Raw genomic sequence first — 17,954 nt, 5'->3', positions numbered from 1 at the left:
TACGAAGTAAAACAACACCAATTACACAAACGGCTATAATTGAAATTGTTGGACAGTTTCATATAGTGTTAATCTCCAATACATCAACAAAAGTAGATTTCCGTAATTTAGTAGAAGTACAAGTAAATCGGGTATCTATTACCTTATATTATTCAAACTATCTTCACCTCGAGGCATCTTAATAATTAAGACCGAGCTGCATATACAATTTACACTTCAACCATGCGTCGTACATTTTCAATGTACACATAAACAGTAGCGTATGTAGATTCGCACCGTACGAATATATCGTACCGTCGAAACTTAAGTAAACATTCATGATAGAAACGTAATTACTTACTTGTATTTACATCTCTAGCATACACGTAATCACAAAAAAATTAAAATATTAAAAGAAACAAAGATATGTATGCCAGAGCAAGACAAATTGGTTTACAAATTCACAATTCAGTTTACTGTTTTGTTCTCAAAAAAACAAAGCATAAGTTTTCTGTCATAACCATAAGTTAACCATAATAAAAGCTAAATATAAATATGCGATGATCATGACTCAATAAAGGCTTAGTATAAATCTACAATAAATATGGTGCTGTTTCACTTTTAATTCATCAGACTGAACTAGTCCAACAAGCAACAATCGTTCATGAGTGTCATGAATGAATTTGCCATCATTGCACGCTGCTACGAGTTCGAACATAGTGAGCATGACTTACTCAAGCTATATCCTACACCTATGTACTAAAGTGACGATATTTTAACATTACCAGAGGGAGGCTACGTATGACAAAAGTCGTCTGCATGAATACTTCTCTCGTATCCATATTTCTGCTGTGAAGCTGTGTTTGCATGACTGTATTTCTATTTAAGGAGCAGAGAAAATACGAAGGCATAATCCCATAGTTCTCAGGAGTAACAACACATGAGGAGTACCGTAGGCATCACTATGCTTCTGTGATATTCATGATACTGCTCATATTTATAGGCGACGGTTACCACTTTCTATAAGGTAGACTATCAGCTTGTTTACCATTCTAAGTAATATAAAAATACAATTTAGATTTATTAATATATACGTACAGGGTGCAGTCATTATCGAAATTATTAGCTTCTATTTAATAAAATGTGCTTTTGATGATCTATATTTTTCATAAAAAAACGTAAATGATGAAAAAATTAAGTCTTACATCGTAACCTTAAAAAAAAAGCATATTCCTTATCAAAAGGCCGGCAGCACACTTGTACTCGTAATTCCTCTTATGGTGCGGTTAGTTATGGGCAACGATACTTACCATCAGGTGAGCCGCATACTCGTTTGCCTTCTGTGTTATAAAAAAAGCCAATAGCTAAGATCGTCGTGTTAGCATGCGAGGATCAAAACGTTTTTATTATTTAACAACCCCTTACAAAAAATATTTACTATCATTGGTAATCAAGATTTTAAAAAGGATAAACTAAATATTTCGATATCACCTGTATAATATGAACATAATATTTACATATTTGTTTAATAAATATATATCGGTAAATATTTATTTGTATATAAATATAGAAGCACTGTCCATTATCAACAAACAAATTCATTTAACATGATCTTAAACAATACATTTATGAATTCTCAATGCCAGAACAAGCTACAATATTGAACTGTCAATAATGATCAACAACGAAATCAGATTCGGCATTCTACGCAGCAATCCGTGACCAGTACAATAGCGAGATTGAGATTAACGACTCTAGCTACGTGGACGATATGTTTCTCCTTTGTATCATCGGATTGAATGACTTTCCATAAACAATAATACTACGTTTCGGTATTGGATTCCACTATAAACATAATAGGAGATATATCCTGTATAATTCCTTATTGTTTATATACGTGAAGTTTTCATTTGTGTATTGCTTTTACTTTTACATTAATTTACTAGCTATTTGCCGCAACTTTTCCCGCGTGAATCAATATGTAAAATAACCTGTAAACTAAGTTAGGACCTAACCTAACCTACCAATACCCAGGGGGAAAGGGTTTGTTAGCAATGGAGTTCGACATTGCTAGCAATATACCCTATCAGGTCGACCTCCACATGGCTGCCCCTGGAAACCATCGTTAATAATTCTTGTTGAATTCGTCACGATGGGCTAACTGACCTGCTTTATCCTCATCTATCATCCCTCACTGGTGCCCCGCCGGTGTATACCGATAGCGCGGGTGGGGTTACCATTCCATTTTCACCCATCAAAAAAAACCTACCAATAAATAAAATTTCATTCAAATCTATTTAGTCGTTTTGTCGTTATAAAAACAAACATCCAAACAAATTTACAAACTTTCATAATTATGTAAGAAAGTGCATCGTAACCTAGTGATCTATACTCCACTTACTTACTAAATAACTATCTGGTAATGAGAGACACCGTTAACAAAACGAACATAAGAAGCAGCAGTAGCCCGTAGGCCTGTACTCTATCGATTTATGAGCATGTCAAATGATATATTTATCATAAAGGTGTAAGTCGCAAAATACCTTTTTCTCTGAAATTATAATTGTGAGTATATAGATTTTTTTTTTATTTTACAGCAAAAACTTTATACTTATTTGTGTGTATTAGGTAAAATAGGTAGGAAATATCAAGTTCTTTGTTCGCCTTGTATATTACAAAACAAAGGAAATAATAATATTGACATTTCCACGTAACTGGTATATTATTTTTGTTACGTAAAATAATTATTTATCAAGAAGTATATACATATACCCAACTAGGCAGCGTTCGTAAAACTTCACCATGTCAACACGCATTGGTTAAGAAGGTATTTTGGATAAATATCCAAAATACCTTCATAACCAATGCGTGTTGACATTGATGACCAATTGTTGAATTTGATATAGAACCAAAACATGATCCTACAGGGTTACCTGTATGCAAAAGCTTCAAGTTAATTAGCTAGCTCTAGAAAGGGCTATGCCCGGAATTTCTATGCGTGATGGAATCCGTAATGAGAATATCCACAGAAGAAACTGATATAGCCCAAAGGATAAGCAAGCTGAAGTGGTAATGGGCAAAAATTAGTCAGTACCTTGTTTCAATATATATATATATATATATATATATATATATATATATATATATATATATAGAATATGAACTATGTAACACTGGTCATAGAAATTCTCGAAGGAAAATTACTCATTATTTAATTCTAGTGCCGTTTAATTCGATTATAGCGCCATCTATTGGCAGATTATAATAACCAGATGTTAATGTTGTTGTCATTTAATATTGCCGATATCTAATTTGAGTACGACGCATTTATTGGTAAACAAATTATACAACATATTTTTAGTTAGTTATTTCCCGCGTAGCCTATCGCTATTGACCCATGGCGCCCACATTACCATCGGAATTGCCAGTGTATGCCGATCAAGTTACGGATATTGGTTCCTTTGCTAATCTACTAACAGAGCTCTCAAAGTGTATTGTACATGCTGTCGCGGATGGCAGAACTGTCACGAAAGCTAATAAACTTTTTATAATAGCTGCAGCCGAGGAAATCCAGAAGTCGGTTAGAAATCTCGTTGACATTCAAGAGCTTGGTGCGGTAAATTTTCAACCATCAGTTGAGAACCACTGCCACCTGAGGACCGAGGAAATTATTGAGGGAGTCCGTTACGAACTCAAAAAGTTCAGACAAGAGTTTAACACCCAATCCATCGCCTCTCAACCACCATTTACCTCTTACGCAGCAGTAGCTTCTAAATCAAAATTTGTTCCTGCACCCAAAGTCAAATCCAATCCGGCACTGATCATTAGCTCCACAGAAGAAGGCTCTACCAATTCCCACGAGGTGGTGAGTAAGTGGAAGGAGAATATCTCTTTTCGTCAACTCGGCTACGCCCCGTGCAAAATTCAGCCCATCTCCAAGGGTAGAGTGAGAGTCGAGTTTGATAGCCCGCAACACTGCAAAGAAACTATTGAGCGGACTAAATCGATCCAGGGATTGGCGGCCCAGGAGGAAAAACTTAAACGCCCACTGCTCATACTCAAGGGCATCAGCAAGTCTATTGCTCGTGAGGAACTGATAGAAATAGTTTGCTCACAGAATTCCATTCAGGAAAGTAACATTAGATTGTGCTTCCTCACTAGCAATCGTAACAGTAATTTATACAACGCCGTGGTAGAGGTATCCCCTGACGTCAGGTCTACTATCGTCTCTCTAGGCCGTGTTAACGTCGAGCACCAGAGAGTTCACGCAGAGGATTTCTCTAGGTTCCTGCAGTGTTTTCTCTGCCTCCAATTCGGCCACACTCGGGCCAAGTGCACAGCAGTAATTCATCCCTGCGCCCATTGCGCTGCTACGAACCACTCTCTACCAGACTGCCCCCACCAAAAGGACAAATCTAAACTCCGTTGCTACAACTGTCATATTTTTAACAACAAAACCTCTTCCACAAATTCTGAATTACCTAACACCCGTCACTTAAAGGAAAGTCATTCCGCTATAGACCGAAAAATTTGCCCTCGTATCATTCGCATGCGACAAATTGTAGAGCAGTCTGTCGACTATGGCCTACAAGAACCATTCACTAGCAGTTCTGCAGTGTAACTTAAATAGAAGCTACATTGCGCAGTCAGAGTTTAACAGATTGTTCATTGATAACAACTTTGACATTGCCATTATATCTGAACCTTACGTAGGCAACTCCAAAAAGCTTACCGGCATCCGTGGTGTCCAAATTATTCAATTTCCTAGAGGCGATCGACACGTTAAAGCTTGCATTTTCGTCAAAAACAAAACCGGCTGCGCACTATGCCGTACTGAACTCTCTTCCCCAAACCTGGCAGTTGCTGAGCTTTCTTTGGGAGGTAGGAAACTATTGATCGCTAGCGCCTACATAGAGCCTAACGATGATAAGGACAACACACTCACAGCAATTGAGCGATTCCTATCCTCCACCAGGGGTTCATTGCAGCTCCTTGGTGGAGATCTAAATGGTTGGCACACCGCCTGGGGAGCTAGCCGAAATAACAGAAGAGGTGAAGATATTTTAGACATAATTTCAGCTGAAGACATGTCGGTTGTCAATGAAGGGGATACCCCGACCTTCGAGGTAATTCGTAATGGTCTCAGAATCCAATCTATACCTGACGTGACTATTGCGTCATCAAACCTTGCGCACCAGATTTCCAATTGGCATGTTAACTTGTCAGTCATGGTCTCTTCCGACCATAACCCTATTCAATTTGAAATAGGAGTACCCCAATGTGTGGATAAGAATAAAGTGAAATCTACCCTTATTTATAACACGAAACAGGCCAACTGGGTTGGCTTTAAAGAAGACTTAATTAGATATGTCACTATCAGCGGTCTAACAATACTTCAGTTTGAGGCCCTTGATAATAACCAGATTCACGACGCGGTAACTCAGCTCATCAAGGATATACACGCTGCTTGCAGGCGCAATATTCCCAAAAGGACAGGTAATCGAGACTCTAACCCCTGGTGGAACGCCGAGCTAGAGGCCCTAAAGAAACAGTGTATAAAACTTCATCACCGCATACATGACTTGTCTGTGACGGGTAAACCCCTCGGCAGCACACTCGACGAATACCGAGCTCTTAAAGCTGAATATGCTAAGAAGATATCCTTTGCATCTACCCAACATTTCAAAGAGTTTTGTAGTGCTCAAGGTAAGGAGGATGTCTGGGCGATAACCAACCGACTGATGAAATATAGCAATAACTTCCGGTCCCCTCCACAAACTGTAAGAATAGGCCAAATACACACTGATTCATGCGCCACTACTGCCGCCGCTCTCTTAAATCACTACTTCCCGGATGATGGTCCAGATACTTCTGTTCAACAGCGCCTGCTTAGAGCCGAAGCCAATAATATCCCTGACACTGATGAGGACATACCCTTCACCCGTGAAGAGGTGGAGGAATGCCTGGCTTGAATCTCACCTAATAAAGCTCCCGGTAATGACTCCCTGACTTCCGATATCTGTTTACACGTGTTTAAAGCCATCCCAATGGTAATATTGGGCATCCTAAACCGATGCCTACAAATCGGGTACTTTCCTGAAAATTGGAAGGATGCCCATATTAAGATTATCCCCAAGCCTGACAAAATTGATTCGAATGACGTATCAGCTTTCCGTCCAATCGGTCTTTTGCCAGTATTTGGAAAGTTACTAGAAAAACTTTTTATCAATAGGATTAACTTTCATATACATCAGTTAGGATTGGACAATCCACGGCAATTTGGATTCAAACCGCTTACATCGACAACAGATGCACTACAACATGCTATAAATTGCATTACTGAAGCGCAGTCTGCTGGAGATCAAGTGGTGGCCGTGTCGCTGGATATAAGAGCAGCCTTTGATAATGCCTGGTGGCCCGCTTTGTTCTCCAGGTTAAAACGTATAAATTGCCCTAGGAACTTGTACAACCTCGTCCTTAATTACACTAAGGACCGTAGAGTAATACTTGATTACGGCACAGCCACAATCCAAAAAAATATGTCAAAAGGTTGTATACAGGGCTCTGCTTGTGGTCCTTCTTTATGGAACCTAATTCTTGACGGACTTTTTGATGTTCCTTTGCCTGAGGGATGTGATGTGCAAGCTTTTGCTGACGATGTGCTGCTTATTGTCCGGGGCTGCACAGTGGACGAAATCGAGACCCGTACCCGTATCGATCTTCAGAGCATCACCGAATGGGGACACTCTGTAAAACTCCACTTTGGCCCGGCCAAAACGCAGGCCATTGCATTTACTGCCCGGGCCAGAAGCGCAAAAATCGAAATCGATCAGCAATCTATTCCTATTCGGGAGGAGATAAAACTCTTGGGAGTCATAATTGACTGGCGCCTTAAATTTATAAAACATGCCTCACACATCGCTCTCAAAGCCTCTAAACTATTTAACAAGTTAGCTCGAATTACTCGTCCCACCTGGGGCCCTCACCCTGACAATATAGCGACACTATATCGACAGGTTATAGAACCGATGTTTACGTATGCTGCTGGTATCTGGGGCGGTGCCGTTCGATTTACCACAGTCAAACGTAGGCTTCGCACGGTGCAAAGGCAATTCGCTATCCGTGCTATCCGTGCATTTCGTACGGTTTCTGCCGCGGCAGCGATTGCATTGGCACAATTCGTGCCACTTCATCTTAAGATCTTGGAGTGCACCAAATTGCACAAAGTTAAGGTAACCGGCACACTGGATTGCTTACCTGACGATATAGAACTGGCAAAACCAGTCGAAACTCGACAGCTACTCCATCCGGTTGAGAGACGCACCTTTGAGTTTGCGCTGGCTAACAACGAAGATGATGTTAAGCGTTTAACGGCGGGCACACAATACATGATCTATACGGATGGTAGCAAGCTGGACTCAGGTGAAGTTGGTGCGGCAGCAATAATCTATCGACCATCAGGGCAACCTGTCCTAAAAAAGGTGAAACTCTGCCGTACCAACACAGTGTTTACGGCTGAGCTCACTGCCATCAAAATCGGTATTCAGTGGCTTGAAGACACGAAAGTTTCGGATGCTAGTATTACCATACTATCAGACAGTCGCTCAGCCCTTATGGCATTGCAACAGCGCAGCAATAGGGAGCCGACAGTCAATAGCATTCATAGAGCCATACACACATCCTCCAACCACTTTAATTTCGTCTGGGTCAAGGCTCATGTGGGAATTATCGGGAATGAGCAAGCAGATGAAGCCGCCAGAATGGCGGCCACTCTAAAAGTGGCTTCCCAAAAGAATTCGTTCCCGATGTCCTACGCTCGTTACTGCATCAGAAAAGACACATATAGTGCTTCCAACAATGAGTATGTGGCCGAGACTTCTTCGTCATTAATTAGCAGTTGGCTTCCCACACTTGATAGTATTGCTGCGTATAGAAAGGCTGTCCCAATATCATTCGCTATGACTCAAATAATAACCGGGCATTCTTTTGCAAAGCAATATCTACATCGCTTCCGCATTACCGATAACAATACGTGTCCCTGCGACAACAACTCAATCCAGACTATCCAGCACCTGTTACGTGATTGTCCTATATTCGCTACACAGCGGCACAACCATGTAAGCCGCTGCGCCATGCTTAGAGTCGCACCATACCAGTTAGATGATATCATCTCCAAGGAGTCTGCTGTTGATTCGTTTGTTGATTTCTGCACATACATTGTAAACAGGTTAAAAGTCATCAATAATACATAGGTTTAGACAGTCCATTGTACAAATTCATATACATTTTTTATACATTTACATACATTTACCATATTTCGAACATGATCATCATAGATATTAATAATTATAATATATATATATAAAAAAAAGAATAAAAAAGAATAATATATAAAAAAAGAATAAAAATAAATAAATAAAATAAAAAAAAATGAATATAAGTGATATAAGTTTTACTGTATCAAAATTAGAACAAAAATAATAATAATAATATATATATATATATATATATATATATATATATATATATATATATATATATATATAAAATAAAAAAAGAAAGCATATGTATATGTACTAGTACGTATATTTGGTATTATAAAAATATAATAAAATACTAATAACCAGCAGCTGTACATACATCATTCAGTTCGTCATTATACACGCCCTGTGTGTTTTTGTAGTGTGTTTTCATAAACGCCCTGCGTCATCTCTTACGGCCGGTAATCGGTCGTCCCTCGAACTGGAGACCGGTAGACAGCAGAGGTCGCCAGTTCGGGGGCCGACCACATACTCTTTTTTGTTGCAGTATCCGGCCGTAATCCTCAAATATTGCATCTAAATTGCGTCCACCATGTACCCTCTTGTATAGGCATTCCGTCACCCGTATCCAATAGCGAAGACGGGATGCCTTAAATATTGCACCGCAAACAAACAAAAAAAAAAAAAAAAAAAAAAAAAAAAAAAAAAAAAAAAAAAAAAAAAAAAGTGGTAATGGGCGGATCACATACTTATAGCTTGAAAAACCGACAACCGACAGAGAATAAAGTTTCCTGAGTGGCGACCCCGTACGGGCAAACGCAGTGTAGGACAACCCCCACAATATGGTGTGACAATCTCAAATGTATCGCAGGGGGTCAGTATATGCAGGGGGCTTAGTATCTTTTCTTATAGCAATTTGTGGGGAGGCCTATGTTAAGTAGTGAACAGATAATATTTGGAATGATGATGATCATAATATTATATATATCTAATAGAAAAATACTGATAGACGTATCTGATATAGATAAGAATGTTTCATCCTAATGGAAATGATAAACAAAACTACAAATTCTAATGGAAAATAAGAGCCGTTTATAGAATAAAATACTACACCACCTATGTGCCACTACAATACCCTTCATGCATCGCTACTCATAAGAACAAAGGTGACAAGTACACCTTTTATGACTACAATTGACACTTTTTAATTATCTATCCCTCTAACAGACATAAAGAATATAGTTCTTTCTATTTTACAATAGAAATTAATAAATTAACGGTACCTACCAAAACATATCACATCCTGCAATCTTGCAACTTAGTACTCGTACAAAACTAAAAAGGTAACAAAAATTTCATTTTTTCATTGCAATTGAAAACAAAAACTTAAAAGGCCACCAATGAATCGAAACCTGCACCGGTATTGCTAATATTCATAAGCTGCAGTAATCACTTACCATCAGGCAAGCTACACCATATGCTCTTTTGCCTTCCTTTTTCATCATAAAATAAAATAGGTAATCTTATAAGATAATCCTTATAGAGTTATACATCAATTTTTCCACCACTTGGTCGTAATTTCTTGCATTATATTCCCTAACACCTTTATAATACCATAATATATTAACAACAGTAAATATGTAAGTACTTGTGATTAAAAATATTAAGTTTTAACATCCAATTATTACGTGCACAAAACCAACCAAATTACAAAATAACTATGAAAAATAATTGGCCTCCACTAAGAAATATCTGACAAATTTCCATCATAAGTCTCATCTAACTACACCACTAACGTCAAGGCTGAAATAGAAAACTGGAGAACACTCATGTGAGAACCTCATTATTCCATAGCACGGCCCTTTGTATGGCGAAATAAGGTTCTTTAACAAAACCTCACATACCCACGTATACCGCCATCGATCAACTACAAAAAGGCATACACACTTTCCGCTCAGAAAATGTGACAAAAACTGTTTAAAAAAAAGCGAGTATGCTGTGAGTGAAGATGAGTGTGTTCAATTATTGATGACTTGTTTTTGAGAATCATTTTACGAATCCAAAAATATATCTACTGTACTTGAAATTTTTTTTTTATTTCAACGGAGTAAAATGCGGTATGCACGAGTAATAAATGTAAAATATATTAAATTATAAACAAATTTGATGTTTCATTGAGCATTTATTTATTTATATGCTTTTGTACATACACTTATAGATATTAGGTTATAACAAAAACACAGTTGGACTCATCCCTCAAAGGGATTTCTTTCAATCAACCTTGAGTTGAACATTTGAATTATATAAAAAAAATTGGGTTAAAATTATCGTCTCAAATGAAACCGATTTACCGTTTATTGAGCCTAATTAAATATAGAGATTTGATAAAAATATTTTTATTCATTAGACAATCGCCCATTATGCATGCAATAACGTAGTAAAAATACAGTATGTCCTTACTCCCATTTATTCCTTTATAAATATTATTATGGCTATTATAAGGGGCGAAGAGAAGAATTAAACATAAAATAGAAAGAAAACTGAAGATAAAACACTCGTAATAACTATCAAGGGAGAGACAGGAACTCAGAAGGGACAACCTATTACATAATATTATTCAGACCAGATTATAATTAATTTCAATATTTGTCATTTTCGTATTTATCTGTGTCATGTTTCCGTTATACATGTTCGCTTACATATATAACATAACACAACACTTTACACCCCGTGTTCTACTTGATCGATGTGCCCCACAGATAAGAACAAAGTGATTTTTTCGTCATCTCCAAGAAATTTTCGCGCCATCCCGGAGACACGCACGTGTTATAAAATTAATACAATTTTATAGCAAACGCGTACAGAATTTATTCCTAAAAACATGAAAGTCTTTTTTAATATAAGAGATAAGGTCAATAAATTATTTACGATCGTGCCCTATAAATATTGACGTTGGTTCTAACATAAAATCTTATATCTAATTTATATTAAAATAATTATTTATAAGTGGTTTGATATAATAATGCCCTAGTAGATAATATTATGTGAAAGCAAGTTTGTGTGTAGGCATTGTTGTAATATTATCAATATGAGTTCACTTATTTCTTACCCGTTGGAAGTTTTACGGGTCAACAAATTTTGGCATACTTTAACTATTTATAATGGTTAATATAAATAGATATAGGTTACTTTTTATCACGTTTAATCAATATATTAGTTTTTATCTCGTTCGCGTGACCGAGATACGTAATTTATCGGAATTAATCTATATAATAACATATTATTCTCCATCTCAAAATAGGTATTTGTAATGATTAAGGCACAAAGGATAACATATAAATATACAAGTCACTTTTATATCTATATAAATAAAAAATAATTGCTGAATATCTATTTGGCAAATTCTTTTATTTTTTGTTTGTAATTGACAGTACAACATTGTATGAAATAAAATGTTTGAAAGATTTTAAGGAAAAGTGAAAAATTACACTCGTGCAAAGCTGCGCCGTACAACTGATTCTAATATTAGTAAGAAATAATAATAATCCGAACAATAACTTTGTATCCTAATAATGTAGTCGAAGATACTACGAGGTCTGTCCGGAAAGTTCGTATAAAAGTGTTCTGGAATGCGAGAAAGAGGAGTGGGGAGGCCAGGTAAGCGCAGGACCCCTTCCTTATGTCCCTAACAATGCTTCAGTTCTGGTCTGACCGCCGTGCGGTGCGAACTGGCTTGTCACGCCATCTGTGAAGTTACCTCTTAACGAAACCCCGTCGGCATGGAGCCCGCTTCCGTTGAAGAGCAGCGCGTCGTAATCAAGTTTCTCTCGAAACTCGGCAAGAATGGCCGTGAAAGCAAAGAGTGGAAGACATCCGGGGAACCACGAACAAAAAAATCAAGAAAATCCCGCTCAAATGTCAAGAAAATGTTGATTGTTTTTTTCGATGTTCGGGGGATTGTCCATCAAGAATTCGTCCCTCCAGGCCAGACAGTTGATGGAAAATTCTACGTCGATGTGCTCAGACGCCTCAAAGCTCGTGTGGCACGAGTTCGTCCAGAATTGGCGCGAGAGGGGCGTTGGATTCTTCACCACGACAATGCCCCTGTCCACACCTCTCTTGTTGTCCGTGAGTTTTTGAGTAAAAATTCCATTACGGTGACCGAACACCCCCCCTATTCGCCGGATTTGGCCCCGTGTGACTTCTTCTTGTTCCCAAAAACCAAATTGGTACTTCGGGGGCGGCATTTGGGGGACATAAATGAGATAAAAAAAGCTACGACGGGGCAGCTGAGAAACCTACAACCAGAGGACTTTCAAGGAGCCTTCTCACAGTGGAAACGGCGTTGGCACAAGTGCATTATGTCACAGGGGGAGTACTTTGAAGGGGATAAAATTGATTTACCTGAATAATTGTAAAATAAAATTTTTAAAAAACTTTTATACGTACTTTCCGGACAAACCTCGTATAGCGAATACTGGTATTGTTGTAAAAAGTCAACACTAAATTTGACCACAATTCGCTGAATTTATTCGAATTCAATATTTGCCACATTGGATTGAAATAACTTTTTTTCAAATAATACAAACAGTAGTAAAAACTGTTTTGCAATAAATGTAAAACTTTTTTCTAATTTCATAAATTTTTGCTACATAAAATAACAAAGAAACTAATGCAAGCTGCCCACCTAATGCAGAGATTAAGTAGGTAAGTGCCCGCTTTTTCAGTCAGGCTACTAAACCTTCAAAGCCGTGCCCCGATCGAGCTTTCAAACATGCTTTCAATATAGTAAACATAAGATGGAAAATGCGACCAGATATTTATATGAGGGTTCTTTTCTGCTTACATCGCAAAAAATTGATCCAAGAAAGATGGTGACAGTAACAAAAGTTACAATATTATTATTATTTTAAATTTAGTGTGTTTCGGTTTGAAGGGTGGGATATGGCGTGAATTTACTGGGTACAGAGAAATAACACCTGAGTCCTCAGGAATGGCAACACATGGGGGGTATCATAGGCGAAACAGTATACTCTGTTTTGTCCATGGTACTGCTCATGTCTATAGGTGACGGTTACCACTTTCCATCAGGTGGGCCGTCAGCTTGTTTGCCATTCTAAGTTGTATAAAAAAAAACTCTCTCTCTCTCGACTTTAAAGCGATTTTACATGTATACATGAGCCTAAGCCAAATGCATAACTGTGTGCTGACATTATTATTATTATTTCAGTCGTTAACTGTCCACTGCTGAACATAAGCCTTTCCCATAAGGGGAGTTTTGCTAGTAGTTTTCACGCTTGGCAGGCTAGTTGACAACCGCAGTTCGGCTTTTAGAGATGTTTTAAGAGAATAAGTTCCCTTAGACGCCTCTGACGATACCCATGAGAAAGAAAGGGGTGACCTATTCTATGCTGGGTACCACACGGCGAATAAATGTAATAAGCGAAATTACAATACCGACCTGTATTTTTTTATTTCTTTTTATTTTACAACGTAATTTTATACTTACAACGTAAAATATACATTTATGACCTTTTATATTATAAAAATGCATTTCATCATATGGCGGATATTAAATTACCGTTATCTGATGTATTTTCTTAATGGCTTTTATAGCATTGAAATATAATATTCATATTTTTTACCAATATTTTTATAAATGTGGTTGGATATTTATTATAAAATGGATAAAAGCCGATTCACTTTTAATGAAAACCAATACTACAATGAATCTTATCCTGTTCAATACATTTTTTATCCCATTAATGCATTTACGGGATGTTAAATAAAACATTTAGAATCTCATTAATATTAATAACTATTATCATACATTAATCAATGAGTCATTTAAAATAATAAATTGTTGTATAAACTTTTTAGACAAATAATAGAAAAGAATACAACATAAAATAAAAGGAATACTCAAAGTAAAAGCTAACACTAAGCAACCTGACAAGCGTGGTAATAGTGGGTTAAACTATGCCTACAGTAAGTTATGTATTTTTAAAATTAGGGTAGTCATATTCATTATTTATTCATTTACTTTTACCATCAACCTTTCATACGGATATCATTTCATCAAATTATATAATACTAATAGTTTACCGGCAAGAAATATAAAACTTTTTGAATACAATAACTTTACCATAAGAAGGAATAATTTCAAAGATGAATAAATGAGTAGAACATCCGCATCGTACCAAATATAGCTTTTTATAAAATGTTACGAGTTTGAAACTTTTAAGCTGCAACCTACATGGTAAAGCTTGCCAAGTAATTTCTTAGCTGAACATAATTCTATTTCAAGGTGTCATTAGGTACATAAAACTTTGAATAAGTATGAAAATGTGTGTGCATTCTTATGTTTAGTATCCCAGTTTACTCGTATTGAAGTGATCGGTTTAAAATAATTATTCTCAAATGAATGTATGTCAAATTACATAACGATTCTTTAAGTCATTAAAGCATCAAAAGTTTTTGTTTTTTATACCACGAAGGTGGAAAATAAATATATAGCCTATCTGATGATAAACGATCATTGTAGCCTATGGACGCTTGCGACACTAGGGGTGTCCCGTGCAGGTTACCGACCCTGAATAAGCCTTATTATACCATTTTTGACGAACCTAGAACTATAGTCTGTAGCGAAAACCTCGGCAGGGAGCTCACTCCACAGCCTGAGCGTTCGCGGAAGAAAAATCTCTTATTAGAGATAAGCTCGCCTCTGTGCATTATGTTTAAAATTAATTGTTCTTAACATTATATTTGTGTACAAATAAAGAATAAAGTAAAGATTAAACCAACTTGTAATTTTATATAAATCCCAATTGTTATAAACTCGAACACACATTTTATATATACATATATATAATTCATGTTCATAGCTAAATGTAACTAATGGCTCAGTCGGCATTAATTTATTAAATTATTTAGTAATATTTTTAAAAATATCCGCATTTATAATATTAATACGATAATGTACCAGTTTTAAGTGGTAAAAACCTCAAGTGGCATGTCTAAAGAATTGCGATGAGGTAAAACAATGGCCCAACATGACGCGAGCAGGTCTCAGACGCGAGTTAGTAAATCATTTCAGTACAGGAAATCACTAAGCTGCCGCGCCGGTCTTAATGCTAGGAATGGGTTCCCCTTCATTCCGGTTCCTGCTCGCAACGCAAGCTTTTTGAATTGTTCGTTTATTTATTTCCTGAAATGTACATGATATATCTGTCTACGTAATAACACCTTTACATTACTAAAACCATTGCGTACGAGTTGTTTTTTATGCAACTTGGAATGGCAAAATAACCACCAGCCCAACATACTCGTATAGAAAGCGGTTAACGTAACCTATAAGCATGAGTACCACCATGAGCTTCACATAATTTATTGTTATACCCATGATATACCTTATATGTTACCAATCCTAAAAACTATAATGTATGCCTTGATAATTTTATTTATTATTTACACCAAAACCAAGCCTACACTACTGTAAATTTATGTATGGAATGTTAATCTATGTATATTTGTTTATGTATTAATAGTTGTAGCACTTCAGCTGCCCGCTAACGAAATGCTTTCTCACTGTATTGGGTTGACTAAAAGCGATCTCTGTCAGAGATAAGTCCACCCTTGCTCACAACATTTGTAAATACATTATTTTATATGTAACTTACAAGTGCAATAAAGACAAAGAAATCAAGTATGCTGTATGAAGGTCTAGAAGAAGAACCGAGATACCCAAACAGACGACTTTTGTTCAAAGTGTCACTCTGAGGTATATGGATGGAAAGTGGTAACCATCGCCTATAGACATGAGCAGTACCATGGACATAACAGAGTATACTATTTAATATAAGCATACTTATACTAAGGTAGGAGCAATAGAAGCAGCTGCTTGAATAGAAGCGTATATAAATGGTAGTTTTTAAGTTGTTAGTAACAACTACTTTCTCCGTATAGTGACAAACTAACAATACACCATATCACCTCTCCTCCTGTAGACAAACACAAGATGCAACAAAGAGAGCAAACTGGGTATGGTGGCACAAGATCATAGGAATGGAGAGTAACATCGACATCACAGTGCATTTTATTAGCCACGTCTATAGGTAACAGTTACACTTTCCACAAGGTACATTGTTTACAAGGTACACCTGACGATATAATCCTGGCAATGGAGCTATTAGATCTGATTAATAGCAGGTTTTTTCTCTCCATCGGGTGAGCTATCAACTTGATTGCTTTTTTAATTGTCATAAAACGAAAACACAAGCAAATAATAAAACCAAGCGAGCACCTAGCTTTGTATGGTAATAATTGATTAATATCCTTCTCCTACGGGATTGCCCGTGCGGTCCCGGCATAGAATAGGCTACCGCTTCCTTTCCCGTGGGTGCCGTAAAAGCCGACTAAGGTAGGGCGAGGGATGGGCGGCAGCGTGCCTCTTAAACACCTCTAAAGCCTGACTGCGGTTGCCAATCCGCCTGCCAAGTATGATAATTACTGGCAAAACCCCCCCAAGGGAGACGCTTATGTTCAGCAGTGGACAGTTAAAGGCTGATATGATGGGATTGTCCAATATTTGGACTAAATATATGTAATCTAATATATAAAATTCTCGTGTCACGGTGTTTGTTACTAAACTCCTCCGAAGCGGCTTTACCGATATTTATTAAATTTTGTGTGCATATTGGGTAGGTCTGAGAATCGCCCAACATCTATTTTTTATACCCGTCAATGATAAGGGTAACCCACCGCTAAATATTATTTTATTATTTCTTTGTAAATTTTTTTTATTTTTATTTTATTATGATTTAGCATTGAAAAATACATACAACTTAAAATTTTCGCCATTTTACGATCAACCCTTATCTATACTATATAAAGCCAATGCTTGATATATAGTATAGATAAACTACGTAATATCTACAAAGTAACAGCAATAAGTGCACATTGGTGGATTATGGATATTATGTAAAGTGCGCCACAGTTGTTGTGGGACCTAATTTTCCACACGAGTACTTTATCCATATCTTTTGTCTCTAATATGCAAACTACAATCTCGTAGCCAGTGAGCATATGGACATATAAAGCAACGTATACCAGTATTTTCATTTTAAATAATAATCATAATAGTGTTTAAATACAGGTATTGGAATGAAGCTACTCGCTAATCTAAGCCTGCCTGGTATTGGGAGCTTTTATAATTATAATAATTAATCGTAGCACAATTTTATAGTCGCAAGGTAATACTTAATCTTACTCGTTTAAATATGAAAGTAAATTTATTTGTGTGTTTGTTTATTACTTCTTAGCGCCTTAAAAACTCGACTACTCGTAATCATTATGAAATTTGATATATAATTATATGGTATTTAGAATGAAGATTGACATTCTTTTTGTCATCATCGGAAGTCGCAAGTGGCCATGAGGTCCCGGTATAGAATAGGTTACCCCTTCCTTTCCTGTGAGTGTCGTAAGAGGCGACTAAAGGAGCTTAATGGTCGAGGAATAGGCGTGTTTTTTTTTATACAACTTAGAATGGCACACAAGCTGACGGCCCACCTGATGGAAAGTGGTAACCGTCACCTATAGACATGAGCAGTACCATGGACATAACAGAGTATACCGTTTCGCCCATGATACCCCCCATGCGTTACCATTCCTGAGGACTCGGGTGTTATTCCTCTGTACCCAGTAAATTCACGA

At 37.0% G+C, this 17,954-nt stretch overlaps 1 protein-coding gene across 1 annotated transcript; it reads left to right on the top strand.

Annotated features, from left to right (window-relative positions):
* The first annotated feature begins 3,376 nt into the window (after positions 1 to 3,376).
* Positions 3,377 to 5,951, top strand: LOC128201403 (uncharacterized). Its single transcript, XM_052898217.1, has 2 exons — positions 3,377 to 4,321; positions 4,545 to 5,951. Exons 1-2 carry the CDS (start codon positions 3,377 to 3,379, stop codon positions 5,949 to 5,951), a joined length of 2,352 nt encoding a protein of 783 aa, XP_052754177.1.
* Positions 5,952 to 17,954: the final 12,003 nt, after the last annotated feature.

Source organism: Galleria mellonella, unplaced genomic scaffold (assembly GCF_026898425.1).
Source record: "Galleria mellonella isolate WM207_F2 unplaced genomic scaffold, CSIRO_AGI_GalMel_v1 utg4031, whole genome shotgun sequence".
Lineage (NCBI taxonomy): Eukaryota > Metazoa > Arthropoda > Insecta > Lepidoptera > Pyralidae > Galleria > Galleria mellonella.
Note: the sequence above shows the minus strand (reverse complement) of the source record. Positions and strands in the feature narration are given on the sequence as shown.